The sequence below is a fragment of the Tinamus guttatus genome, unplaced genomic scaffold (genome assembly GCF_059628265.1).
Source record: "Tinamus guttatus ecotype Peru unplaced genomic scaffold, ASM5962826v1 Tinamus_guttatus_pri_ptg000731l, whole genome shotgun sequence".
Classification (NCBI taxonomy): Eukaryota; Metazoa; Chordata; class Aves; order Tinamiformes; family Tinamidae; genus Tinamus; species Tinamus guttatus.
The window spans coordinates 211,952-230,677 of record NW_028289265.1 but is presented as its reverse complement, the minus strand read 5'-3'; the positions used below and the strand labels follow the sequence as shown (position 1 = coordinate 230,677).

Below are 18,726 nucleotides of genomic sequence, written 5' to 3'. Positions count from 1 at the left end.
GGACAAGGCCGTGGCACCCCCCCACCACACACCACCGTGGTGTGGTTGTGGCACCCCCTGGCTTTGACACCCGCCATGGTTGTGACAGCCCCGCAACCAGGGCACCCCCCACGACCGAGACACCCTCGTGGCTGACACACCCCTGTGGCCATGACAACCCCATGGATGTTACCGCCCCCTGCCTCCGGCTGTTACACCCGCCATGGTTGTGACACCCGCATGACCATGACAGCCCCACGGCCATTACATTCCCCCCCGTGACCGTGACCGTGACACCCCTGTGGCCATTACAACTCTACCCGTGACTGTGACACCCCTCGTTGCCATGACACCCCCGTGGCCGTTACACCCCCCCCGTTGCCATGACACCCCTGTGGCTGTGACACCCCCCCTGTTGCCATGACACCGCCGTGGCCGTTACACCCCCCCCTCCGTTGCCATGACACCCCTGTGGCTGTGACACCCCCCCTGTTGCCATGACACCGCCGTGGCCGTTACACCCCCTGTGGCTGTGGCACCCCCGTCGTCATGACACCTTGTGGCCGTTACCGCCCCCCCGTGACCGTTACACCCTTGTGGCCGTTACACCCCCCCCCCCCGTTGCCGTGACACCCCCGTGGCCGTTACACCCCCCTGTGGCTGTGACACCCCCGTTGCCGTGACACCCCCGTTGCCATGACACTCCCGCGGCCGTTGCACCCCCCCCCGTTGCCATGACACCCCCGCGGCCGTTACCCCCGGCCGTTCCCCGCGGCGCGGGCGGCCGCGTCGCCATGGTGACGGGCACGCGGGCGGCCATGTTGCGGGGCTCGCGGGCGGCGCGGGCGGGCGCTGACACCGTCTCCCCCGTCCCGGTCCCGCTCCCGGTTCCCCTCCCGGTCCCCGTCGCTGTCCCCGCAGCGCAGCGCCGCCGCTGCAGCCATGTCGCACGAGAAGAGCTTCCTGGTGACGGGCGAGGGGCCGCCGCCGCCGCCGCAGCCCTCGGCGCCGCCCGCCTACGCGCAGCCGCCCTACGGCCCCGCCGGGCCCTACGCGCCGCCCGCCTTCGCCGCGGGGCCCTACCCGCCCGCCGGGCCATACCCGGCCGGGCCCTACCCGCCCGCGGGGCCCTACGCGGCCGGGCCCTACCCCGCCGGGCCCTACCCGCCCGCCGGGCCCTACCCGCAGGGCCCCTACGCGCAGCCGCCCTACGCGCAGCCGCAGCCCATGGTGCCCGGCGACCAGGACTGTGAGTGCGGGCGCGCTGGGCGAGGGGCGGCCGCCCCACAGCGACGGGGGGCCTGGCACCCTGCCCCATAGCGCCGGGGGGGGAATTGACACCCTGCCCCATAGTGCCCATGGAGGGACCTGGCACCTGCCCTACAGCGCCCGTGGAGGGAGTTGACACCCTGCCCTATAGTGCCCATGGAGGGACCCGGCACCTGCCCTACAGTGCCCGTGGTGGGAATTGACACCCTGCCCCATAGTGCCCATGGAGGGACCTGGCACCTGCCCTGCAGCGCCTGTGGAGGGAATTGACACCCTGCCCCATAGTGCCCATGGAGGGACCCGGCACCTGCCCTACAGCGCCTGTGGAGGGAATTGACACCCTGCCCCATAGTGCCCATGGAGGGACCTGGCACCTGCCCTACAGCGCCTGTGGAGGGAATTGACACCCTGCCCCATAGCACCCATGGCGGGACCCGGCACCCTGCCCCATAGCATCCGTGGGAGGAATTGACACCCTGCCCCACAGTGCCCTCAGGGGGACCCGACCCACTGCCCCATAGCGCCTAGGGGGGGACCCGGCACCCTGCCCCATAGCACCCACGACGGGACCTGGCACTTTGCCCCATAACAGCCATGGGGGGAATTGACACCCTGCCCCATAGCACCTGTGGTGGCAGCTGCGGGGAGGAACTGACACGCTGGGGAGGACCTGCCCCAGTGCCCTGTAGCGCTGCTGGGGACACCAGTATGGGGAGGACTGGCCTCAATGCTCCACAGTGTCACTAGAGGGCAGCAGTGGGTGGGTGGGTGACACCTTCCATGCCCCATAGCACGGCCGGGGGCAGCCGTGGGGACGCCCCGGCACGGGCAGCCCTATGGGGCGGCCCTGCCCCCAGCCCCACGGGCCGGGCTCCGCTGCGGGGCAGCCCTTCAGCGCCTTCCTTCCACAGCCCCCCTGCACAGCACCTACCACGAGGACGGGCCACCCTCCTACTACGACAACCAGGACTTCCCCACGGCGCACTGGGACGACAAGAGCATCCGGCAGGCCTTCATCCGCAAGGTGGGCATGCGGCACGGCACGGCATGGCACGGTGCAACGGGGCACGTGCAACGGGGCACGGCTCAATGTGGCACAGTGCAATGCAGCATGGTGCGACACGGCACAGTGCAACGCAGCACGGTGCCATGCGGCACAGTGTAATGTGGCATGGTGCAATGGGGCACAGTGCAACGGGGCACGGTGCAATGGGGCACGGTGCAACCGGCGCTGCCGCCGCCCTCACGGTGCTGCCGCCCTCACGGTGCCGCCGCGCAGGTGTTCCTGGTGCTCACGCTGCAGCTCTCCGTCACCTTCGCCTTCGTGGCCGTGTTCACCTTCGTGCGAGGCGTGCGGGGCTTTGTGAAGCGCAATGTCTGGACCTACTACGTCTCCTACGGCGTCTTCTTCGCCTCCCTCATCGTGCTCAGCTGCTGCGGCGACTTCCGCCGCAAGCACCCCTGGAACCTGGTGGCGCTGGTGAGGCCTCGCGCGGCCCCGCGGCCCCGGGGGGCTGCCCGAGCCCACACGTCTGCTCTGCCCACAGTCCATCCTCACCGTGAGCCTCTCCTACATGGTGGGCATGATCGCCAGCTTCTACAGCACGGACGCCGTCATCATGGCCGTGGGCATCACCGTGGTGGTCTGCTTCACCGTCGTCATCTTCTCGCTGCAGGTGAGCGCGGGGCGGCCGCGGGAGGGTGGCACCGCGACACGCGCGCCGGGCCGGGGGGCCCCGCGCTGCCCCGCGCCCTGCCGAGCCGTCCCTGTGCCGCAGACCAAGTACGACTTCACGTCGTGCCGCGGCGTGCTGCTCGTCTGCCTCGTCGTGCTCATCGTCTTCTCCATCCTGTGCATCTTCATCCGGAACCGCATCATGGACATCATCTACGCCTCGCTGGGAGCCCTGCTCTTCACCTGCGTGAGTGCAGCGCGGCGCGCGTGGCTGTCCGTGCGGCAGCCCCACGGCGCCGCCGCAGCCCGGCCCCTCTCTTGCAGTTCCTGGCCGTGGACACCCAGATGATCCTGGGCAACAAGCAGCTGGCGCTGAGCCCCGAGGAGTACGTGTTCGCGGCGCTCAACCTCTACACGGACATTGTCAACATCTTCCTCTACATCCTGGCCATCATCGGCCGCGCCAAGGAGTAGCGGCGCGGCCCGCGCGCCACGGCCCCGCGCCCCCCGCTGCACCCCTGCGCCCCAGCGCCTGCGCGCCCGCGCGCCCGCACGCCCGGGGGCCGGCGGGTGACCGTGGGGCGCCGCGTGGGGCCGCCCTGCCCGCGCGCAGCCCCACGGCCCCCGCCGCCGCCGCGGCCCGTCCCGCTCCCCCCGCAGCACCGTCCCCGCGGGCGCCGCTCCGTCCCGGCGGCCTCGCGCACCGCCCGCCGCGCGCGGCCGCCCCCGCTGTTAATAAAGCCCCGTCCTCTAGTTGAGCCGCCGCCTCCGCGTCCTGCCCGCGGCGGCTTTATTGGGGACAGCGTGAGGGCCACGCGGGGCAGCCCCAGCTGCCGGCGCAGCGGCTGCGGCGGGGCTGCGCGGTGCCTGGCGCCGCGGCGCGGCCGCCCGCGGGTTCGCGGCAGGGGGCCTCCGCGGGGCCCCGGCAGTACTGGGCACGCCGGTCGCGCTCGGCACGCGCGGCCTCGCGCTGCGCCCGCCGCTCGAAGCGCTCCGCGATGAGCTGCACCACGGTGGCACCGTCAGCACAGCAGCCTCCCGGCCACAACCGCTGCTGCTCCTCCTCCTCACCCTCCTCGTCCTCCCCGGGCTCCCAGCTGCGCTGCAGGCAGCAGCGCTGCCGTTCCCGCCGCTGCTCCGGTTCCCGGTGCGCCCAGGGCTGCTCTGCACCGCTCCAGCCCCGCGGCCTCGTGCAGCAGCCGCAGCCAGCGCCCGGCTCCACGCCGCAGCCGCACCGTCTCCCACCGGGATCCTGCAGTGGGGCAGAGCGGTGAGCGCCGCAGTGCCGGCACCGCGGCCAAGCCATGGGACGGCGCCTACCGAGTGCGCGGGGCTCTGCGGCGCAGGGGCCGAGTCCCCTGCAGGGCGGCAGGGCCGGGCCGTGGGGCCGCGGGTGCAGCAGCCGCAGCCACGTGCGGGGAGGCTGCGGGTGCCGGAGCCGTCGCGGTGCCGCTCGGGGCCGCGCGGGCCCTCGCTCCACGTGCCGGGGCAGCGCGGGGGCTCGTGCGAGCAGTAGCGGTAGACGGTGCCGCGGTCACAGGCGCCACTGCTGCCCAGCACCTCCACAGCGGCGCAGCCGCCGCAGCCTGCGAGCCACGCGGGGCCCTGGCAAGCGTGGCTGGCGCAGGGCGGCGCACGGTGGCCGCGCGGGCGCCCCTCAGGCTGCGCCAGCCCGTGGTGCCGTGGCTCCGTGGTGCCTGTGCCGGCGGGGGGCCCCGCGGTGCAGCGGCAGCCCTTGGCGTCGGCGCCGCGCTGGAAGCGCGCCTTGGCCGCCTGGAAGCGGCGGTCGTGGCGGCGCAGGCGCTCCAGCGAGGCCGAGGCGGCGGCGGGGCGGCCGGCGCGCGTGGGGGCGGCCGCGACGCCGGGGCTGGCGGCGCCCCGTGCCCGGTGGCTCAGGAAGTCCTCGAGCAGCTGCGCCGCGGCGCTCCTCGCCGTGGACGAGCGGTCGACGGCGGTGCCCGGCGGCGACGCGGCACCCGCGCTGCTGCCGCGCAGCGATGACGACGCCGTGGAGAAGCTGCCGCTGCCCAGGCTCTCGGTGGAGCGCACGGCCGAGCCGGGGCGCTGCCCGCAGCGCCGGCACGGGCATCCTCCCGCGCCGCCCGCCACCGGCTTCCGCTCCAGTTCCAGTTCCCGCTCCGGCTCTGGCTCCGGCTCTGGCTCTGGCTCCGGTTCTGGCTTCGTCGGGTCGCGGCAGTGGCTGCAGCAGGGGCCCCGCAGCCAGGGGCAGCGCTGGCGCTCAGGGCTGCTGCTGTGCAGCTGGAAACCTGCAAGGGCAACGCGTGGGCGCTGGAGCCGCCCCGGCCCGTGGCATTGCGCTGCGGTGCCCATGGAGGAGCCCACGGATGCCCCCAACCCGGACCCTGATCCCAACTCGGAGCCTGGCCCTGACTCTGAGTGACCTTGACCCCAACCCTAGCCCCAGTCCTCACTTTGACCCTCTCTGACTGCGACCCGGTGCTCCCGGCCAGACCCTCCCGCCCTGGCCCTAACGTGACCCGTCCCCATGGGCGCCGCAGCCAGCACTGCCCTCCAGCCGTCCTTGCACGATGAGCGCTGCCCTCGCCCTGCCCTGCCCGTCCCCAGCCCAGCCCCTCCCCAGCACGTCCCCGTCCCCAGGACATCCCCGTCCCCAGCACGTCCCCATCCCCAGCACATCCCCATCCCCATGGTATCCTTGTCCCCAGCACATCCCCGTCCCCAGTGCATCCCCATCCCCAGCGTGTCCCCGTCCCCAGCACATCCCTGTCCCAGGCACATCCCCATCCCCAGCAAATCCCCGTCCCCAGCACCTCCCCGTCCCCAGTGCATCCCCATCCCCAGCGTGTTCCCATCCCCAGCACGGCCCTGTCTCCAGCACATCCCCATCCCCAGCGCAGCCCCGTCCCCACGCACCGTCCTGGCGGTGCCCGCGCAGGCAGCGCGTGCGGCCCTGGGCCATGGCTGGGGCGGGGGCCGTGCGGTGCCGGGCCGTGCCCGGGGCAGCCGCCGCATCACAATGCGGGGTCGGGCGGCAGCCGGGGCAGCGGCGGCGGCGGCAGCGGCGGCGGCAGCGGGGCAGCCGGGGCCCCCGCGGCCATGGAGGCGCTGCCCCGCGTGCCCTCCTCCGGCGCCGGGCTGGCCGTCCTCACCTGTTACGACCAGCTGCGCCGCGAGATCCAGGCGCTCCTCTCCGAGAACGAGGAGCTCAAGCGCATCGTGCAGCTCATCCGCGAGAACCAGCAGCTGCGCGACGCCATCCGCAGCCGCCCCAACCTGCCGCCCGGCGTCGCGTCCATGTTCATGCCCTCACCACGCGCCAACTTGCGCAACACGGGTGGGCGCGCGCCCGCGGCGCCCGGCCACAGCCCTGCGCTGGCCCTGGCGCCATCCCGCCCTCATCCCCATCCCCTCCTGATACCCATCCTGGTCCCAATGCCTGTCCTCAGGTCTGCACCAGCCCCCGTCTCGTCCCACCCTTATCCCCATCCCGGCCACATCCTCGTCCTGGTCTCAGTGCCTGTCCCAGCCCTGCCTCCATCCCTGTCTCCATCCCTTCCCCCTCTCCATCCTGACCCTGTCCCCATCTCCTTCCCCATCCCATATCTTTGCCTGTCCCCAGTTCCAGCCCTACTCTCATCTCCCTTCCCAGCTCCATCTACAGCCCCAGCCCAATCCCATCCCCATCCCTATCCTGTCCCCATTCCCATCTCCATTCCCATTCTCATCTCCAGCCACATCTCCAATCCCTAATTCCAAATTTGTTACCTTCCCCTTCTTCATCCCTATCCCATTCCAGGTTTGTTCCCAGTCCCATCCTCACCCCCTTTCCAGTACCCATCCCATCCCACCACTGTCTCTGCACCCCTGTCCCTGCACCCCCGTCCCTGCACCCTCATTCCTGCACTCCTGTCCCTGCATCCTGGTCCCTGTACCGTGATCCCTGTGTACACGGTCCCTGCACCCTGGTCCCTGTGTCTTGATCCCTGTGTCCCGGTCCCTGCACCCCCATTCCTGCGCTCCTGTCCCTGCACTGTGGTCCCTGTGCCCCGGTCCCTATGTCCCGCTCCCTGTGCCCTGGTCCCTGCACCCCAATCCCTGTGCCCCTGTCCCTGTGCCCCGGTTCCTGCACCGTGGTCCCTGTGTCTTGATCCCTGTGTCCTGGTCCCTGTGTCCCCGTCCCCTGTGCCGCACGGCTCCGCTGATGGGGACCGCTGCCCTGCAGGCAGCTCCAGCTGGGCACCGCTGCCAATGGAGCAGGACTCGTCGGGGCTCTCGTCACCGCCGCTCTCTGGGGGGCGCCCGCTTGGCCACCCCTTCAGCAGCAGCAGCTACCCCGTGTCCTGGCGCAGGAGTGAGTGCGGCTGCCGACAGGGGCCGGCGCGTGGGACAGGGCTGGGGGCACCGCTGCGCCCCAGGGCCCATGGGGCCTCCTGCGCTGAGGGAGGGCGCTGGGGGCTGCGCTGCGAGCGGCAGTGACGGGCACCGGGGAGGTGCATGGGGGCCTGCAAAGCACCTTGTGCCTCCCGAAGGTGCACGGGGGCTGTGCACAGCACCCTGGGAGGGTGCACAGGACCCACGCACAGCACCCTTGAAAGATGCACAGGACCCAGGCACAGCACCCCGAGGGTGCACGGGACCATGCCCGGCACCCAGACCCAGGCGCCGCGGGGGCCGGTCCCGGCTGCCCCGCGGGGCTCTGAGCCGGCCGGGCCTCTCCTCGCAGCCTTCACCGGCGTCCCGTCCGCGAGCGGCTCCCGCGACGACCCCCTGCAGCGGCTCTCCTGCCCGCTGGACCGCTTCGGCCCCGCGGGGCCGTCCACGGACACGCCGGGCAGCGCCACGCAGTCCTTGCCCCTCAACACCACCTACGACGTGCCCCTCAACACCACCTACGATGTGCCCCTCAACACCACCTATGACGTACCCCTCAACGCCACCTACGACGTGCCCCTCAACGCCACCTACGACTTGTCCCAGGAATCCACCTACGACTCGTCCACCTATAGCGACGACGTGTTCCTGCCGGGGCCGGGCACCCCACACACCCCCCCGGGCGACCCCTCGCCGCACCGCGGCCACTTCCTCTTCCCGAGGCGCCCGGAGAAGGCCAAGCCCCCTGCGCCCATCCCGCTGCCGCCCGCGCAGGTGCCACCAGACACGCCGCCGGCCGATCACTCAACACCAACGCCGCAACCGCAGCCACAGCCGCAGCGCCCACCCGACGTGCGGCCCAAGGAGCCGCCGCACAGGATCACCCGCACCGCCGACCGGCCCGTGTCCGTGAGCGAGAGCACGCGCACCGGCGGGCAGCGCGGTGAGCGGCACCGAGCGGGCATGGGGTGGGCATGGAGCGGGGACGGAGCGGGGACGGAGTGAGGATGGAGCAGGGATGGAGCGGGGATGGAGTGGGGATGGAGCGAGGATGGAGTGAGGATGGAGTGGGGATGGAGCAGGATAGGGCAGGATGGGGCATCAGAGCCTGGGACCTGCAAACTGCAAGGTACTCTGAGCTGGGGTGCAGCAGGGATCACCCGTGCCATGCGGATTGCTTGTGCCATGGGGATTGCCCAGAGCAGGGATTTCACATGTCATGGGGATCGCTCGGTGCAGAGCAGGGATCTCCACCTTGTTCCATAGGGATCGCTCAGTGCAGGGCAGGGATCTCTTGGATCAGAGAAGGGATTGCCTGTGCCGTGGGGATTGCCCAGAGCAGGGATTTCCCATGTCATGGGGATTGCTCAGTGCAGGGCAGGGATCACTCGGAGCAGGGCAGGGATCTCCACCTTGTGCTGTAGAGATTGCTCAGAGCAGGGCAGGGATTGCTCGGAGCAGGGCAGGGATCGCTCGGAGCAGATCAGGCATTTCCTGCTGCGGAGCCGCAGCCGCCGCCTGCCCCTTGGTGGAGGCGCTGGCACCAGCTGCGCCGGGAGGTGGCCCCGGCGGTGCCAGCTGGCAGGTTGAGCAGCTCCTCCAAAACCACCGCAATCCTCCGGCCTCCGAGCAGATCCCGCCCGCCCCTCGCTCTGCCCTGCGGCTCCTGCAGCACCTGCAGCGCCCACAGCGCCTGCAGCACCTGCAGCACCCGCTGCATGGAGGGGTTCGAGGCAGGGAGGAAGCAGGTCCCACGCGCGGGCACCGGCTCCGAGCGGCACCGGGGCCGGGCGCCATCTGGGAAAGCAGCGGGACCAACTGCCGGCCCCGGCACCCGCTGCCAGCGCTGGCCGCGTGCAGGGGAGGAGCAGCGCGGTGGCATCGCTACCATGCGCAGGAGCCCAGGGCATCTGTGTCCCGCAGAACCTGCACGCGGGCCGCGCTGCCATGCCAAAGTGGTGTGCTGGTGACGCTGCCCTGTGAAACCTGCACAGGGGCATCCCTGCTCTGCAAAACCGCACGCAGCATCCCTGAAAAACCAGGGGTGCCTCTGCCATGCAGACCTGCATGAACACCCCTGCCCTGCAAACTGCCCTGCTGGTACCTCTGCCTTGCAGACCTGCACGCACATCCCTGCCCTGCAAGCCTGCCCGCTGGCCTCGCTGCGTTGCAAAGCTGGCCGGCGGGCATCGCTGCCCCCGCACTGGGTGCAGCGAGGGCCGCGTCCCCGCGCCGCGCGGGGGCAGGACGGGCGCGCGGGTGCCGGGGCCGGCCGGGCGCGGGGAGGGTGCGTGGCGGCAGCAGCAACAGCCCCGCACGGCCCCGCCGCCCGCAGACGCCAGGCAGCAGATGTGGGAGCGCATCGTGGGCGAGATCGCCTTCCAACTCGACCGCCGCATCCTCTCCACCGTCTTCCCCGACCGCGTGCGCCTCTACGGCTTCACCGTCAGCAACATCCCCGACAAGATCATGAAGGTAGGCGGGAGCGGGACGGGCAGCGCGCGCCGCGCGCCGCCCCGCACTCACCCACACCCCCCTGCAGACCGTGCTCAACGCCCCGGCGGGCTCCTTCGACGAGCGCTACTGCGCCGCGGTCATGCACCGCTACGCCACGGTCATGAGCCGCCTGCGCGCGCTGGGCTACAGCCCCGAGGTGCACCCGGCCTTCACCGAGTCCGTGGTGAACTCGTACGGCATCCTGCGCGAGCGGCCCGAGCTGGCGGGCCCCGACGCGCGCTCCTACAACAGCCCCGGCTTCCTGCGGCGCGTGGTCCTGGAGACGGTGCCGCCGGAGACGCAGCCCGACGTGCTGCTGCTGCTCGAGTGCCTGCACGAGCTGGCGCAGGACGACGGCAAGCCCATGTTCATCTGGTGAGCGCGCCCGCGCATTAAACCACAGCATCAGCCCCGGCTCACCGCGCTCCTGCCGCCCGCAGCCCGCGGGGTAGGGGACAATGCCGGGGGGTAGGGCACAAAGCCGGGTGCAGGTAGCAATGTGGGCACAGGTGGCAGTTGCAAGCTGCAGGTGGCAACACTGGGGTGTAAGTGGCAATGCCAGAGTACAGGGGACAGTGACAAGGTGCAAGGAGCAGTGCCGGGGTACAGGGGGCGATAACAGGGTACAAGGAGCAGCACTGGGGTGGCGGTGGCACAATGGGGCACAGGTGGCCGTTGCAGCGTTCAGGTGGCAACACCAATGTGCAGACAGCAGTGACAGGGCGCAGGGGACAGTGCCAGGGTGGAGGTGGCAATGCTGGGGTGCAAATAGCGATGGCAGAGTACAGGGGGGAATGCCACAGAAAAGGAAGCAACGCCGGGGCGCCGGGGCACAATGACAGGGGGCAATGCCGTGGTGCAGGGGCGATGCCGGGGCGCAGTGCTGGGTGCAGGAGCAATGTCGGGGGGCAATGCCAGGGTGCAGGGGCGATGCTGGGGTGCAGGGGGCAATGACGGGTCGGTGCGGTGCAGGAGGCGGCGCAGGGCGCCGGAGGTGGCCCCGCGGGGTGGAGGTGGCCGCGGCCGCTGTCGCTTTTCCTTTCGCTTTGGAGCTTTCGCTTTCGCGCCGGGGCAGGGGAGGAGGAGGCTCCGGGCTGGGCGGCTGCGGCGGCAGGTGAGGAGGAGCGCGGGGCGCGGGCGGCACCGCACCGGGAGCGGGGCCAGGAGGCGCCGCCAGCGCCCGCCCCGGCCCGCGCCCTGGGGACAGGCTGGGACAGCGACGGGGCGGCCGGGACCCCGCGGTGCGACAGGGGCTTGGAGGGGCCCCGTGGTGCAACGGGGAAGGGGTTGGAGGGACCCCAGGCCGGGCCCCGCGGTGCGATAGGGACACGGCAGAGCTGGCACCAGCAGCGTCAGCGCTTCTGGGCCTGGGACCACCCGGGCCGCGCAGAGGCCGGTTCATGGCCCTGGGCCCGCGGGACCTTTCCTGAGAGCGGGCCACATCTGAGATAACTGCCGGAAATGCAGCGTTTCTCAGAAATGCAGCGTTTCTCAGAAATGCAGCGTTTCCTGGCACCTGCAGCCCGTCCAGCACCAAGGCAGGGCCCCCGCTGCAGGACCCTCTGCGCCGGGGGTGCCTGGGGAAGGGTGACGGCGGTGCCGGGGCTGCGAGATCAGCAGGCTGCCTGCGGCGGGGGGCTCCCACAACGTCCTTGCTCCTGCCGGGAAGGGAAAGCAGCCGGGAACAGAGCGGGAATGGCGGGGGGATCCCAGGGCAGGATCCGGAGCGCACGGGGCCGGGGGTGCTGGGCCGGGGGTGCCCGGTGCAGGTGCAGGGCCGCGGCGCACAAGGGGTTACGGCGCGGGGGGAGCCGCCCCCTGGGCAAGGTGCGGGCTGATAGCGCAGGGCCGGGCACGGCCTGAGGCGCAGCCTGGGGTGCAGCGTGGGGCGGCGTGTGGGGCACGGCGTGGGGCACAGCGCATGCACAGCCTGGGGGACAGTGCTGTGCACATGTGGGGCAGTGTGTAGGGCAGCTCATGGGTCACAGCGTGGGGCACCATGTGGGTCATGGCATGGGGCGCGGTGTGGGACACAGCACGGGCACAGCACCGGGAACGGCACATGCACAGCACTGGGCACAGAGTGGGGCAGCTCATGTTGCATCATGTGGGTCATAGCGTGGGTCATGGTGTGAGTCACGATGTGGGTCACAGCGTGGGTCACGGTGTGGGTCACGGCGTGGGGCACTCGCCGCGCGCCCACGGGAGGAAGGCGCCGCGCGGGGCGGTGCCCAGCCAAGGCCACATCCCCGCACGGATGTTTGTCACCTGCCGCGGTGCCCGGCCCCGGGCGGCAGCGGGACGGAGCAGGTGCCGAGGGGGCCGCCACGATGGCCCCCAGCGCCTCGGGGCACCCAGGTGAGCGTGGCAAGGGGTGGGGGCAGCGCCGCGGGGCCGGGGGGGCAGACACCGGGCCACGAGGCAGCGCCGGTACCCATGGCCAGCGCCGTGGGGCAAGACTGCTACCTGCTCCATGGGGCAGTGCCTGGTGCCTCTGCTGTGGCGCAGTGCACAATGCCCACAGCCAGCACCATGGGGCAAGGCTGTTGTCTGCACTGTGGGGCAGTGCCCGGTGCCCATGGCCAGCGCCATGGGGCAAGGCTGCTGTCTGCACTGTGGGGCAGTGCCCGGTGCCAGTGTCCTGGGGTAGGGCCCGTGGCCCCCTGGCCTTGGCTGGGGCCGGAGCCATGGGGCAGGGATGGGGCGAGCTGCCACCTGCCAGCGCTGACCCCTCTGCGCACCCCCAACTTCATGCCAGGGCTTTTGGGGTGTTTCAGCCCATTTCCATGCCCCGCTGCAAGGCCCCTCTGTGGGCAGGGAGCAGGGGCAGGGCCTGGCGGACGGGCGCAGGGATGGGGACGGGGTTGGGGACGTCCCCACAGGGCCCTCCAGGCACTGACCCGCACGTGCCGCACGGAAGTGACTCAGATGCGGTGGCACGGGGTGAGCGGGGCCACTCCTGCCCGTGGGCAGCACGGGGCAGCACCTGCACATGGCCGTGGCCACGTCCACGTCCACCCACGCAGGACAAGGGGCACTGGGACCAGCGCAAGCAGCCGGCGTGCGGGGCTGGCTCTGCCGGGCGCCGGGATGAGCGTCCCGAGGGGAATGAGCCGGGTGGTGCCAGGAGCTGCAGAGTGGGCAACTCACCGCCCGCTGCAGCCTCCATGGGGTGGGAACGAGCCTGGCCCTGACCCCGGCAGCCCCGCATGGCCCCGCACGCAGCCCCGGCGCGTCCCGCTGCTCCGGGCGCTGCTCCCGGCGGGCGGGCGGCCACACAGACACGGCCCCCGAGCCCTTCCCGGAGCCCTTCCTGGAGCCCTTCCCTGCCCCACGCGCGTCCGGCCGGGAACCGGTCGGGCCGGCCAGACCTGGCCTGGCCGCGACGCGCCGGCCGGCGGCACCAGGGCTCCGGGCAGACGGGGACGCTGCTCGCTGGTATCCCAGTGGGCTCCAGCCGGGAACGCCGCTGCCGCCAGCAGTAACACCAGGCAAAGGGCAAGCGCCGCGTGGCCGAGCCTGGCACCCGCCGCAGCTTCCTGCTGCAGCCGCGGTTGGCAGCCGGGTGCCCGCTCCGGCCGGGCGGCGCAGCGTGGGGAAGGTGAGCAATAACGCCTGGGCATGCGGGCGGGGAGCGCGCACGGAGTGTGCACAAGGAAGTGCGCACAGGGAGCGCGCATGGGGAGCGTGCACGAGGAAGTGTGCATGTGCAGCGTGCAGCGGGACTGCACCGGGGGTGCGCACAGGGAGCGCGCACGGGGTCTGGGCACCTGGAGCGTGCACCGGGAGCGTGCACCTGGAGCGTGCGCAAGGACGTTTGGGCACGGGGAGCATGGGCAGCGCAGGTCTCGTGGACAAGGTGACAAGCGGCTCCAGGAGCTGTGGCCACAGACGATGCCACCTGCCCCACACACTGTCCCCACATGCCAGCCCTGCCCCATGGCACGGGCACCTGGGCATGGGCTGCTGGAGCAGGGTGTGAACCCCCAACACCGCCACCCTCCTGGGCAGCCGTGTCCCCCCTCCCGTGTCCCCTGTCACCGGGTCGTGTCGCCCCGGGGCTGCGGGCGGCGGAGCCGGACGCGGTGCCCCCCCCTCCCCCGCGGGCGCTTTCGCTCCGCTTGGCCGGAGCGGCGGCCGCGCCGGGCCCAGGCGTCCGGGGGGGCCGAGCCTGCCCGCGGCCCGCCCCCATGCCCCCCCGCGAGGGGCCCAGGCGTCCGGGGGAGGCCGAGCTCTGCCCGCGGCCCGCCCCCATGCCCCCCCGCCGGGGGGCCCAGGCGTCCGGGGGCCGCGGGCGGGACGCGGCGCCCGCCGGGTAGGGAGCGGGCGGGAAGGGGCAGGCGGCGGCGGGGCCGGCCGGGACGGGCGCGGGAAGCTCCCTGCGAGGCGGCGGGGCCGGGCCCGGGGCACTGACGGGGGCTGGACCTGGCCGAGCCCGGTGCCGGGGGGACCCCGAGCCCCAGGCGCGGCCCGTGCACAGGCGGGAGGTCCTGGTTCCAGCTGTGCCCGCTGCAAAGCGGGGAGGCTGGTCCCGGCCGTGCCCTGCCTAACGGGGGGCTCCGTTCCTGGCCCTGGACGGTGGAATGGGGGGGCCACTCCTGGCCATTCCCACTGCAATGGAGGGCTGTTCCCGGCCATGCCTGGTGCAATGTGGGACGGGTCCAAGCCATGCCCGGTGCAATGGGGGGGCCAATCCTGGCCATGCCCGATGCAACGGGGGGCTGTTTCCGGCCATGCTCGGTGCAATGGGGGGCCTGTCCCAGCCGTGCCTGGTGCAATTGGGGACCGGTCCCAGCCGTGCCTGGTGCACTTGCAGGGCTGGTCTTGACCCTGGATGGTGCAATGTGGGGCTCATCCCGGCCACACTCTGACGCTGCTGTCCCTGTCCCGCAGGCCCCCGTGGCTGCGCTGGCGCCTCCAGGGAGGAGCAGCAGGACGAAGGCATCGCCCTCGGGGCCCTGCTGGCACCCGCAGCGCCCGCCCCGGCCATGGTGCTGCGGGAGTCTCCGTTCGGCAGCCGGGCGCTGGCAGCCCTGAACGCGGTGGCGGAGGCGCTGCTGCTGCCGGCCTTCTGGGCCGCCAACCACGTCCTCGACCTGCAGCCCACCACGGCCGAGCGGCAGCGGCTGCACCGGGGCCGCTGCGGCGGCTGCTGCGGCTACGCGGGGCGCGCGCTGGCGGGGGTGGTGTGCGTGGCGCTGCTGCTGCTCGCGCTGCCGCTCACCGCGCTGGGGCTGCTGCTGTGGCTGCCGCTGCAGGCGGCGCGGCGCCCCTTCGCCTACCAGCACGCCACAGGCCTGCAGCCCCCCGAGTCCTGGGCGCTGCGGCGCCGGCGCCGCTTCACCTTCGTCAGCGCCAACCTCTGCCTGCTGCCCAGCGGGCTCGCCAAGTTCAGCAACCTGGGGCAGACGCGGCAGCGCGCCGCCTACGCCGCCCGCCAGCTCGTCCCCAGCGCCCGCGACGGCTTCGCGCCCCCCGGGCGCGTGGCGCCCGCCGGCTACGGCGGCACCCTGTGCGCGCCGCGGGACAGCATGGTCCTCGACATGCCCGAGCACGCCGTGGAGCTCACCAAGGACCACGGGGACTTTGTGGAGCAGTGGGATGCAGGGCTGCGCGGAGGTGGCGAGCAGCACCAGGATGCTGGGGACCGCGGGAGCACCGCGGAGCACGGGGATACTGCGGAGCACGGGGACACTGCGGAGAGTGGGGACACCGCGGGGCCGCGCGGGAGCATCGTGGAGCACTTCCCGGCGGACGCGGACTTCGTGTGCCTGCAGGAGGTGTTCGACCCGGGGGCGGCCGCGGCGCTGCGCCGGCGCCTGGCCGCCTCCTTCGAGCACATCCTCTACGACGTGGGCGCCTACGGGCTGCGCCGCGGTGGCCTCAAGCTGCTCAACAGCGGCCTCTTCCTGGCCAGCCGCTACCCGCTGCTGGCCGCCGGCTACCACTGCTACCCCAACGGCGCCGGCGAGGACGCCCTGGCCGCCAAGGGGCTGCTCTGCGCGCAGGTGGGCGCGGGGCCGGGGCCGGACGCCGGGGCCCGCCGCGCGCAGGACTCACCCGCCGCCTCGCGCAGGTGCTGCTGGGCTCAGTGCAGGGCCAGCGCGTCGTGGGCTACGTCAGCTGCACCCACCTGCAGGCGCCGGCGGGTGCGTGGGGCTCGGGGGGCCGCTCACGGGGCCCGCGCCGGGGCGGCCGCGGTGACGCCGTGTCCCCGCAGGTGACACCGCGCTCCGCGACGCGCAGCTCACGCTGGCGCTGCATTGGGCGCAGCTCTTCCAGGACGCCCACGCCGAGCGCGGCGACGTCGTCGCCTTCGACGTCTTCTGCGGCGACCTCAACTTCGACAACTGCTCCCGAGGTGGGGGGGATGGGGGCAGGTCGTGCCATGGGGGGGACCCGTCCTGCAGCACCGGGGCAGGGGGCAGCGCCATGGGGTGGGGGGCAGCGCCATGGGGTGGGGGGCTGCCGGGGGGCCGCTCACGGGGCTCTGGGGGTGGCATGTGCTCGGACGGGGGATGGCACAGGGGCATTTGCCAGAGAACGAGGGCCTGGGAGACACATTCGGGGGCTGTAGGACAGGGGGTGGGGGGGGCTGAGGCCGGACCTGGGGGCTGCCGGGCCCCCGCGGGTGTCCGTAACGCGTCCCGCGTCCCCCCGCGCCGCCCCGCGCAGCCGACGAGCAGAACCAGCGGCACCGCATCTTCGACCTGTACCAGGACCCCTGCCGCGTGGGGCCCGGCCGCGACCAGCCCTGGGCCATAGGTATGCGGGGCTCCCCCGCTCGTCCCGGTCCGGTTCTGGTCCCGGTCCCGGTCCCGCAGGCGCGAGCCGCTCACGGACCCGTCCCGTCCGGTCCCGCCCTCTGCTGTCCCATCCCGTCCTGTCCCATCCCATCCTGCTCCCTCCCCGCCCCGTCCTGTCCCGCCCCATCCAGTCTTGTCCCGTCGTGTCCCATCCCCTTCTGCCCCGTCCACCCCTCCCATCCTATCCCAAGCCATCCCGTCCCATCCCAGCCATCCCATCACATCCCAAACCGTCCCGTCCCGACCCCTGCCCCGTCCCAATGTCCCTCGTGCCGCAGGCACCCTGCTCAACTACCTCAAGATCTACGAGGAGCCGGTGTCCACCCCGGAGCAGCTGAAGCGGTGAGCGGCGGGGGGGCGCACGGTGGGGCGGGGGGGCGCGCGCGGGGGGGCGGGGGGGCGCACAGTGGGGCTGGGGGGCCCTGCCGCCCCCTCACGCCCCCCCAGGACCCTGTCGCAGCCGTCCGGGTGTCGCACGTACCTGGCGTGTCCCATCCTGTCCGACGGGCGCCCGGACCCCGCGGCGCAGGGGCCCCTCCGGGGCCGGCGCCTCGACTACATCCTGTACCGGGAGCACTGGGGGCCCGTGGCCCTGCGCACGGTGAGGGGCGGCGGGGACGGGGACGGGGCGGCGCGGAGCGGGGCTGAGGGCTCACGGGGACCGGGTGCCATCGGGGCCAGGGCTGGGGGCAGCGGCGGGGAGCGGGGCCGGCGGTGGGAGCCGGGGCCTCGGGGGTGGCAGGTGCCACCGGGACCGGAGCTGGGAGGGGGCGGCACCCCCGACGTCACGGAACCAGGGACCGGAGCCGACGGTGGGAGCCGGGACGCGGGGCTCGAGGGTGGCGGGGAGCCGGGTGCCCCGGGAACAGGGGCTGCGGTTGGCGGGGAGCAGGTGCCGCGGGGAGCGGGGGTGACGAGGAGAGGGTATCGGGGCCTGAGGTGACACGGAGCGGGTGTCCCGGGCCGGGGGTGCCGGGTGTCCCGGCCCGTCCCGCAGCGGGTCCGTGTCGCCCCGCAGGACGTGGAGGGGCTCGCGGTGGTCACGCAGCTCGCGGCGCGCTCCGACCACCTGCCCGTGGCGCTGCGGCTGGCGGTGGCGCCCGCGCCGCCCTGAGCCCCTCTCCCCTGCGCTGCCCGGTGCGGGGGGCCGCGGCGGGGCCCCCCGGAGCAATAAACGTCGGGACGGAGGGAGCGATGCCCAGGGCGCCGTCCATGCGGGGGGGGCGCAGGGGGCGTGGGGGGGCCACGGCTGCAAGAGCTGCCACCGCTGCACAGGGCCCCGCATTGCACAGGGTCCCCCATAGCACAGGGTCCCCCATAGCGCAGGTCCCACCTCTGCACGGGGTCCCGCCGGGGCACGGGGCAGCTCCGCAGCCCCAGGTTCAGGTTCAGACGGTCCCAGCCCCGTCACGCCTGCCTCACACGCCGCCCGCTGCAGAGCTCGGACGCTTTATTGAAGGCACTGAGGTGGCAGGAGCGGGGCCCCCGGCTGCCCCACGGCGACAGGGGCCGCAGGGGCCGGGGGAGGCACAGGCAGGAGCCCGGCTGCACCAGGGGGCCAGTAGGAGAGGGCAGGACCCCCTGTGCCCCCGCTGGGAGTGTGGGGCAGAAGCCAAGGCCTGGCGAGGGCTGGGGGCTGCCCAAGGGATGTGCTTGTGTGGGGCTGGGGGGTGCCCTATGGGACGTGTATATGTGGGGCAGGGGATGCCCTATAGAATGTGCGTGTGTGGGGAGGGGTGGGGGTGCCCTATGGGATGTGCATACGTGGGGCTGGGGAAGCTGCCCAAGAGATGTGCATATATGGGGATGGGGGGCTGCCTTATGGGATGCGCGTGTGTGGGGCTGCCCTATGGGATGTGTGTATGTGGGGATGGGGATCATGTGGAGCTGGAGGCTACCTGGCAGGATGTGCATACCCAGTGATGGGGGGCTGCCCCATGGGCTGTGCTATGTGGGGCTGGGGGCTGCCTGGGAGTGTGGTGCCGGAGGTACTGCTTGGGCTGTGCGTATCTAGGGCCAGGACTGCCCATGTGGGGCAGGTGCCTGGGGCCGGAGGGGCTGCCCCCCAGCCTGTGTGAACCTGGGGCAGCCCCACAGCTTGTGCGTATCTGGGCTTAGCGCTGCTCTACGGGGTGCCCAGATGTAGGG

At 72.7% G+C, this 18,726-nt stretch overlaps 3 protein-coding genes across 3 annotated transcripts; all 3 read left to right on the top strand.

Annotated features, from left to right (window-relative positions):
• The first annotated feature begins 921 nt into the window (after positions 1-921).
• On the top strand, positions 922-3,439 carry GRINA (glutamate ionotropic receptor NMDA type subunit associated protein 1). Its single transcript, XM_088537123.1, has 6 exons — positions 922-1,228; positions 2,160-2,272; positions 2,528-2,728; positions 2,796-2,924; positions 3,027-3,170; positions 3,248-3,439. The coding sequence occupies exons 1-6, from the start codon at positions 922-924 to the stop codon at positions 3,395-3,397; spliced, it is 1,044 nt and encodes a 347-aa protein (XP_088393249.1). The 3' UTR covers positions 3,398-3,439.
• Positions 3,440-8,118: 4,679 nt separating this feature from the next.
• On the top strand, positions 8,119-10,182 carry SPATC1 (spermatogenesis and centriole associated 1). The gene is made up of 3 exons (XM_088537116.1): positions 8,119-8,219; positions 9,612-9,751; positions 9,819-10,182. Exons 2-3 carry the CDS (start codon positions 9,626-9,628, stop codon positions 10,149-10,151), a joined length of 459 nt encoding a protein of 152 aa, XP_088393242.1. The 5' UTR covers positions 8,119-8,219; positions 9,612-9,625; the 3' UTR covers positions 10,152-10,182.
• Positions 10,183-14,760: 4,578 nt separating this feature from the next.
• On the top strand, positions 14,761-17,704 carry LOC148591707 (sphingomyelin phosphodiesterase 5-like). The gene is made up of 8 exons (XM_088537115.1): positions 14,761-15,330; positions 15,475-15,780; positions 15,849-15,921; positions 15,993-16,133; positions 16,448-16,537; positions 16,857-16,920; positions 17,026-17,179; positions 17,597-17,704. The coding sequence occupies exons 1-8, from the start codon at positions 14,761-14,763 to the stop codon at positions 17,690-17,692; spliced, it is 1,494 nt and encodes a 497-aa protein (XP_088393241.1). The 3' UTR covers positions 17,693-17,704.
• The last annotated feature ends 1,022 nt before the right edge of the window (positions 17,705-18,726 follow it).

Excerpts from the sequence above, each read along its gene's own strand:
- LOC148591707 (XM_088537115.1), top strand. The coding sequence starts at position 14,761 with ATGGTGCTGCGGGAGTCTCCGTTCGGCAGCCGGGCGCTGGCAGCCCTG. Across the intron at positions 15,781-15,848 it reads AGGGGCTGCTCTGCGCGCAG|GTGCTGCTGGGCTCAGTGCA; the intron begins GTGGGCGCGGGG and ends CGCCTCGCGCAG. Across the intron at positions 17,180-17,596 it reads GGCCCGTGGCCCTGCGCACG|GACGTGGAGGGGCTCGCGGT; the intron begins GTGAGGGGCGGC and ends GTCGCCCCGCAG.
- GRINA (XM_088537123.1), top strand. The coding sequence starts at position 922 with ATGTCGCACGAGAAGAGCTTCCTGGTGACGGGCGAGGGGCCGCCGCCG. Across the intron at positions 1,229-2,159 it reads GGTGCCCGGCGACCAGGACT|CCCCCCTGCACAGCACCTAC; the intron begins GTGAGTGCGGGC and ends TTCCTTCCACAG. Across the intron at positions 3,171-3,247 it reads GAGCCCTGCTCTTCACCTGC|TTCCTGGCCGTGGACACCCA; the intron begins GTGAGTGCAGCG and ends CCTCTCTTGCAG.
- SPATC1 (XM_088537116.1), top strand. The coding sequence starts at position 9,626 with ATGTGGGAGCGCATCGTGGGCGAGATCGCCTTCCAACTCGACCGCCGC. Across the intron at positions 9,752-9,818 it reads TCCCCGACAAGATCATGAAG|ACCGTGCTCAACGCCCCGGC; the intron begins GTAGGCGGGAGC and ends ACCCCCCTGCAG.